Raw genomic sequence first — 8,296 nt, forward strand, 5'->3', positions numbered from 1 at the left:
AAAACAGAATTCTTGTTTATGCCCATACTTCATTTTGGAAGGAGAGGAGTGCTAGGAACAATACCTATTACATCCTAGAACTTAGCCATTAAAGTGTAAGGGGGGGAGGGGCATGTTTTAAAGGCATATACCTAAAGAAAAAAAGTAGAAAAGGCAATGTAGGGCAGCCCACGACAGCAATTAAGGTTTTTTATCCCTGAGTGGATAATATGTGGTTTCATTTAAATAAGAACACAATCTCCATTAACTTAATTTGTAGAAGCACTAACTCCAGCACTCCCAGCTAGTGCCCTCGTAAGGCATTTTTAGACGCATCATTGCTAATTCGAAATTAAAAGTGAATCATTCCTGTGGAGTTAATTACCAGTAAATATAACCTAAAATAGGTCTCCCACATGGCACTGAGCCAGCATAAGATGGTTCTCGGTGTCAGCCAGAAACATTGCAAGAAATCAGGTACTTGAAAAACTAAGTTTACACATGTGGCAAATGTTTATAGGAATGACAGATGAATCGTTTGCAGCATCCACAATGAGAACAAGGATAAAGGTCTAATTACAAGACCTTTTTGATAGACATTTAGAAAAGAGCCCCGGCATCTCCCCACCCCAAAAAAGGAAACTCCTCAGCTCTCTGTTGTTGTTGCACCTTATTCCCCAATTAATTATGCTTACAGAAAGGAAATTGTCCCTATTTCTTTTTAATGCTGGCATATGGACCCTATTTAAATATACAACATAGAAATAATTTTAGAAACCAAAAATGAAATTAAACAAAGCCAGAAGAAAGAAGTTACTTTCATCACTAGCGCTTTGGAACACAGTGTCTTCGTTATAGTGTTCTCAAGGAGGTATGCACAAAGACCAGAGACGGAAGAAAAACACTCAGAAGAATGGTTGTCTGAACTTTAATTAAATATTTGAATCAAGGAAAATGGGAACAGATGAAACCCTAGTAAGAGAGAAATTATGCATGCGCAAAGGGGATAGATTAATAAAATGACTGCTGATCCATTACTTGTGATGAACATATTTGCTTTGTTTTGTTTTACTACAAACATGTTGAAGTTTCCTGCAGCTTCCATAATTATTCAAATGCATAAGTGTTGCCACTCTCCTGGCCTACAAGGTCCAGGAGGGCAACAAAGCAATTACACAGTTAATTGAGGCTGGGTGGTTAGCAAGATTTGATGTAGTTAGCAATCACACTGATGATAGATGATTATTGAAAATTACTTTCTTCCCATCTTAATTTATAAAGTGATTTCACACGATTGTGTATTTCAACTATTTCTAAATAAATTGAGTAAACCAAAGACAGAAAGGACAAACCTCAAATCAGACATTTTAGAACAGACTCCCATTTGAACTGTTAGATATATATAACCAAGTTTGTTACACCTCTTTTAACAGACACCATATTAATGTTGTGTCACGGTAATATATACGAACTACATAAAAAACAGTGTTGCTTTCTAACATGTGGCTTGTCTAAACCCTAAAAGAGCACAGATGGCTTTGCAGAGCCAAACAATATTATTGATCCATCTTGACTGTGGCTCCATTTGCAAGATAAAGTCCCAACTGGGAGTTTTCTCATAAATTGGGTCAAGACAAGAAGAACTCTAGGTAGCCAGAGGTGTCTCTGTGTCTCTTTTCAAATAATTGCAGGCCACTTCTTCTGGTGTCTGGAAGAAGTAAAACGCCCTTGTCTAATGGGTATTGCTTTAGTATACCACATGCCCAGTAAGTTCTAGCATCTAGGAGCATGCAATAGCAGCTAATAGTAGCTATGCAGTCATGGTATTGTTAGTGTTTAATTATATCATGTGCATTGAGATATTTTAAATGTTAAAGAGAAAACAGAAGGATTTATTCTTCTTAGCAACCAATATAGTACAGAATGTTCACAGCTATGATCGCACTCATAAGGCAAGTAAATTGATTACAAAATGAGGGTAGCAACAAGTTGGCATGCTATATAAAACGTGAAACTGGTACCTAAAATAGATAACCCTCCTATTTGTTTTCAAAGTTCCATTGCTGGCTCAGACCATCAATCACCACAATGGAAATTTTTCATTTTAACACTCAATGCCAATTTTCAGTCTTAGAAGTGCAAAAAGGAGTGTAAAATAATAAATCTGGTTCCCCCCTCCCCCCCCACTGGCTAAGGTTCTATCTCATTCGGGAATGATTTTGCTTTATCAACATCCTTTTAAGAATAAGGGGCTTGAGGTCTTAATGGCAACTCATACTGGTGCGCACATCTGTGGCTTCATTCTTTAGGTTAATATACAAAAGCTAACTATAACAGAAGCATCATCAAAGATAGGTTACTTTCTAAAATACTTAAATATTATTTCTTTCATCAATAGTATTTCTTTTGGCTCATGCACACTCAAGGCGCTTCATATATATCATAAGACGATGAAGGTGAGAATGGTAATACGTTATCAAAGCTCTTTCAAAAACAGAGTTGAAATAAATTAACCGGGTTTTTTTGTGTCAGTTGGCAAGTTCTTGAAGTTTGACTTTAGGATTTGACCGGTGTTTTGACTTTAGGGTTTCTCTAAAACACAGAAACAAAGAGTAAAAGTCAACCGGCCAAAAATGACTTCAAGGACCCCATTTAGGGAGAGACCTTGGTTCAGGCATCCCATGGGGTCGAAGGCGAAATCTTCGCACCAATTTCCCGGTCTCCGCCGCAGGAGTCTTCGTTTGGGCAGGGAATGCTCCGCCAGGGCTGGAGGCGAGGTGACCAAGGACGCTGAATCCGGAACCTCCGCTTCCCTCGGGCCCTGGCCGGGTCACCAGTGCTGGCCGGCGGCGCGGGTGCCCAGTTGCGCCTGGGACACGGCGGGCACAGCAGTGGCGGCAGCGGCGGCAGCCGCCGCGTCACCGACGCCGGGCAGGACAGAGCGCACGGAGCGGCGGAATTCCTCGTTCCTCCACGTGTAGAGCAGCGGGTTGAGCGCCGACAGGGCGCAGCACAGGAGCCAGCTGGCCGCCTGCACGCCCCAGGGCACGGGCAGGGAGAAGCCGCTGGCCAGGCTCACCCACACCAGCGGCTGCGTGGCCAGCAGGAAGACGCAACAGAGCAGCAGCACCGACAGGCCGCTGAGCCGCCGCTGCGCCCGCCGCGGGTGCAGCGCGGGCGGCAGGGGCTGGGCCTGCGCCTGGTGCGCCGCGCCCCCGGGGCCCGGCGCGTGCGGAGCCCCGGGGAAGGCGGCGGCGGCGGCTGCGCAGCCGGGCAGCTGGTGCAGCAGGTGGAAGTTGAGGACGCTGACCCGCTTGACACTGACGCGCACGCGGCGCACGATGCCCAGGTAGCAGTGCAGCAGCAGCGCCGTCTGCGCCAGCAGCGCCGCGGCTGCCAGCAGCGCCGGGTAGTGGACGCGCGGGGGCGCGGCGCCGGGGCGCGGGGCCCAGGGCGGGAGCAGCAGCACGAGGCCCAAGGCGAGCGCCCAGGACAGCGCCAGCATGCCCGCCGTGTGGCGCCGCTGGTACAGCGCCTGGTAGGTGGCGGGCGCCCGGGTGATGAGCAGGTAGCGGTTCAGAGCCACCAGGCAGTGGGACAGGAGGGACACGGTGAGCCCAAGGCCTAGCAGCCCGCCGCGCAGGAGGCGATAGCTGCCCCCCGCGCCGTCCCAGTCCCCGGGGGGCTCCGCGGAGCCGGCAGGCAGGAGCCCGAGCACCGCCTCCTGCGGCATCCAAAGGGCGCAGACGCTGAGGTCGGCGGCGCAGCCGTTCACAATAAAGGCGTTGCTGGTGGTCTGCAGCTTTCGGAAGGACGACACTAGATAGATGACCATGCCGTTGGCCAGCGTGCCCCCGATGGCCAGACCCGAGTACAGGAGAGACACGGGAATGCGCCGGCCCGCCCACGACTCCTCTTCCTCGCAAAGCAGCAGCAGCGATCCCCCGGTGGTGGAGGAGGTGGACGTGGAGGAGGAGTTGGTCATTCTGGCCAACTCTTCACACCTCGCTCGCTAGCGACGGCTTCTCGAAGCGCGGCCCATCCTGACACCCGCCTGCAAAGAGGGCAAAGACATCCCTTCAGCCTTCTGCCACCGACACAAAAGTAGAATAATGGGCTGGGGGAGGGGGGAGAGGGAGCTCGAGGAGAACAACGGGGGTGGCAGATGACAGGTGCTTGCCTCGGAAATGTCTCTAGTGCCAGGGGAAAGGCCTCTTTGCCTTCAGCAGGCACCAAGGAAGCCCTAGGACAGAGCAATGTCAAGAACAGTCTCCTCTTCTCCCCCGACACACACAAATATACACACAGTTGAAATATTGCCAGATGGAGCCCCTAGTTTCCAGGAAAAAGCAGAGATGTCCCACTTGGGAAAAATCCCAGGGGAAAGGGGTTGGGGGAACCTTACTTTGGGGCTGGTCCGTAGCTGGCGGTAGCAGAGGGTGGGATGCCAGGAAATACCTCCTCAGCAGCAGCATCAGTGGTCCCGAAATCAACAGGAGAAACTCAGCTGGGATCGGTGCCAGGAGCAAGTGCCTGCTTCTCCCCAGCAGCATCCGCACACATGGTCCTAGGCACAAACCAGCAGCTGCAGGGAGACTTCTCAGCTGGCAGCAAGGCTGGGGAAAGTAAAGTGGCGGGCTGCAAGCCCCAGACGGGTGGGCAGGCAGGCAGGCAGGCAGGCAGCAGCAGCAGCAAGGATGCTCGGCTGCAAAAGCAGAAGCTGAGCTCCAGAGGAGAGCACCCTGTGCTCAGAAGCAAGAGTGGTGGCTGATGTGGTGAACCCACTCGAAGCTCTCTCCTGCTCAGTTATACATCACCCAGGGAAAAGGCAGCCTTTCCAGGCTTGGCATGAATTATTCAATAGCTTCTAACTTGTGAAAGGAAGAAAAATATCTTGCTCAGAAAATCCTGTAATTAACAAGTTTCTCTCTCCTCTTTTTCTCTTTCTTTCAATCACCTTATTTTCACCCTGCTTCATTTTTCTTTCCTTCCTTTTTTTCCTCCTATCAACATTAGAATAAAATTTAATATAGTCCCAATGTATTTCATTCCAGTCAAATGCATTCTGGAGGCAAGATTTTTCTGAGGGATGATATGCTCCCAATACCCCGGACTGATCTCTTTCATCCCACATTTTCACAGAGAATTAATTTATATTCTAATTGATATTCATCTTTTTTTTGGTAAGGTGGGACATGAGTAATTATCCACAGAAAATCCCCAAATCTCAATTTAAATCATAATTTCTATTTTTTCTTATCACCAAACTCCTTTCCAGAGTTTGGCTTGTGTTTCAGTAATGAAATGGTCAGAGGGTACAAACAAAATGGTCAGAATGTGAAAAGCGAGTGTCAGGAAGGAAGCAAAGGACATGCATTATCCACAGTGTAAACAACAAAGATAGCTCTTCCCTTCAGAACTCGATCTTGTGGTCTTTCTTAGATAGCAATTTGCAGTCTAATGTTGGAATCTGCTTTGGTGCAAGCATTCATTTGTCCATTCCACATGGGAAACTTTTCATAAAGTCACCTCCCCAATAAATCATTTTTCACTAGAAAAATCAGTTCTTTGAAATGTTAACTCAATATGGTATGGTAACAGGGCATAAAGGGAAGAATGCTAGGTGGGGTTTCAGGACACTTGGGTTCTCAGCTGAGCATCCACCAACTGGCCTTATGATGGATCATTCTCATCTTGTCAAATAAGAAGTTTCCACTCAGTGACATCCAAGGCCCTTTCTGTTCAAGCTGTCTATGCATCCCCACACATAAATGTAACATTTCTCTTCCCGAGTGCTGCCCCTTGAATATACCTACACTATCTAATGTGTAATGTAGTCCTGGGTCATATGGCGGGAGTCCTGTCCAGTCTGTCCCTAAGGGTGACATCTCAGGATGAAGTGCAAAATGCACGTCCTCTGCTTTCCTCTCTCTCTTTCAAAAATAGTTTTTGTTAATGACCGTGAAGACCTCTACTGGAGGTAGGGCTAAGCATCACTTGCTGGACTAAGGTCCACTTAGGCAGTATCTAAACAGAATTAGTCAAGTTGGGACATGAAAAGGAAGAACCAGAAATTTGCTCTTCAGAGGACTGAGGGTCAGATAGCAAGTTTATTGATGTTAAGGAGACTTGCCATCGTCCTTTGCCTGCTGTCATTTGTCTGTACTGAGGCTTTGAATCCATCAAGCACAGCAAGGCTGCAAGAGATTCCTTTAATGATTTGTAGTTAAAACTTGTTAAAATAAAAATTTTCCTCTCACATCAGGAGGTATTCGAGTTCCAGGTCCTTGGTTCCAGCTGCCGCCTTGTGTGTTGCCTGTAGGAAAGAGCAGAGTCCCTGCTGAGGGACCCCAGTGCCTTGTAGTCACACACACTCCTGCCAAGACCATGCCCTCTTTAGCCTTGGCCTGGCAGCGGCCAAATTTTTGTTTGGTTTTGGTTTGTTTTTGTTTAGGATTTAATTGTGTTTTTGTTTTAAGCTACTGAACTTACATAATATAGGGTAAGGGTTTTTCTATCTTGCTCCCAACACCAGAAGAGTGCCTGGCACGTAGAAGAAACTCAATAAATATTTGTTAAATCAATGAATAGATGGCTGTGTAAATGATTTCATTTGTTTTTTTCCATGGTGAAACAGTGATTTTGCTTAGCACCACTTCCCTCCTTCCCCCATCAGGAACTTGCTCCATCAACCACCCCTTCGGATGCATCTCCAGTCGCTCTGCTCTCCACTGCTTGCTCTCCCTTGGCCTTACAAAAATGCTGATTTCACCACAACCTAATAAAAACTTTCCCCGCACCTCCCCCTCCTTCTCTAGCTGCCTCATGTAGTTCACTCTCTTTCCTGGAGGAAGTGCTCCAGTTTCTGCTTCTACTTCCTTTCCTCCCCGAATGCCCACCCCATGCTGCTTTTGGCAGTTACCCCCGAGACACTTTCCAACTGGCCAAAGGCCCACCCATATATAAAATTGCCTACTGGACAGCTCCACTTTGGTGTTCCGTGGGCATCTCAAACCCTAAATGTCCAAAACCAATCTCCTCATCTTCTTTCCAAACCAGTGCCTCCTTCTCCTACGTTCCAAATCTCAGTGACCGACTGGCATTATCATTTCCTGGTGCCTTAGTCAGAAGCCCAGCTGTCATGCCTGATTCCTTCTTTTCTCACTAACTCCCTATAGCCACCAGTCACCAGGTGTCATCATTCCACCACATTAATGTTTTTTAAATCTGTATACTTATCTCTATTGACTCTGCTGCTGTCGGCATCAGACAACCATCATCTCTTGTCTAAATTATCCCAACAAGCTCCCAACTGACCTCTACTAAAATAGCAATCTTATCTCTCTCCAGCCAAAATGATCTTTCTAAAACCAAAAGACATCACTTGACATGTCAAATATTTTTACTTTTATCTGTTTCCCCTCTCTGCACTCTAATGTACATTACTTGGAAATAGGAGTTTGTTTTGATTACTACTATTATTGGCAGCTCCCAGAACAATGCTGGACACATAATAGACCCTTAATATTTGTCCGAAAAAATAGTGAGCAAATGTTACTATTATGCTTAAAATCTTTCATTAGGTCCCTACTGCCTTCAGGAGAATCATAAGCATCGTCATTGGTAATGTCACTGAGGACATTCCACGTGCACCAAGCATTATTTTGAGTATTTTTCATCTACTGTTTCATTCAGTCCTCATGGCAGGCCTACAAGGTAGCCAGGCTCAGCCCTAAATTTGTAGGCCAGGCAGTCCAGAGGGAAGTCTACAGGTCGTATGTCTTAATATTTTAAAATCATAAATCAAGCTATCAAACTGTTAAATAAAATATGTTCTATTCTCCTAACTTGACAAATATACTTTCATGACAACCAGAAGGCTGGGTTCCAGTTTAGAATTCTCAGATTCCTAGATTGTTTCATGCCACAGGAATGTGACAACTCCGGGAGCTTGCCTCTGGCCCACAGTCCATCTCCCTACACTGTGCTCTCTCATCACATGCCAGAGGGGCCTCATGTTTAACATAGGACACTCCAGCCTGCCCATCCAAGTGTCATCTACCCCCCTGTCATGCAGCCACCCCTTGGTATCATCTCAGACCTGGGGTGGTACCTAGAAGGCATAGTCAGCCATCAGAAGGACAAAGCCAGAGAAGAGATCCATGCAGATCATGGAAGTGTGTTCATGGCCACTGGGCAGGGAATTCTGGGGTCCTGGTAGTGAACATGGTCTAGAAAGGGGATGTGAGCTCTAAGTGACCTTGTCCCCTTGGCTCCATTTAATAGATGAGAAAACTGAGTCACAAAGAGGTTAAAC

The 8,296-nt window shown here is 46.8% G+C and overlaps 1 protein-coding gene across 2 annotated transcripts; it reads right to left on the reverse strand.

Annotated features, from left to right (window-relative positions):
- Window positions 1-891: 891 nt before the first annotated feature.
- On the reverse strand, window positions 892-7,901 carry GPR88 (G protein-coupled receptor 88). Of its 2 annotated transcripts, none has more exons than XM_023641546.2 (2): window positions 4,438-7,901; window positions 892-4,033 (listed from the first exon to the last, which is right to left on the reverse strand). In XM_023641546.2, the coding sequence occupies exon 2, from the start codon at window positions 3,962-3,964 to the stop codon at window positions 2,810-2,812; it is 1,155 nt and encodes a 384-aa protein (XP_023497314.1). In that variant the 5' UTR covers window positions 3,965-4,033; window positions 4,438-7,901; the 3' UTR covers window positions 892-2,809. The 2 variants fall into 2 exon arrangements, with proteins under 2 accessions (XP_023497314.1, XP_023497313.1); XM_023641545.2 differs by having other exon boundaries at window positions 4,385-7,898.
- Between the last annotated feature and the right edge of the window lie 395 nt (window positions 7,902-8,296).

The sequence above is a fragment of the Equus caballus genome, chromosome 5 (genome assembly GCF_041296265.1).
Source record: "Equus caballus isolate H_3958 breed thoroughbred chromosome 5, TB-T2T, whole genome shotgun sequence".
Taxonomy (NCBI): domain Eukaryota; kingdom Metazoa; phylum Chordata; class Mammalia; order Perissodactyla; family Equidae; genus Equus; species Equus caballus.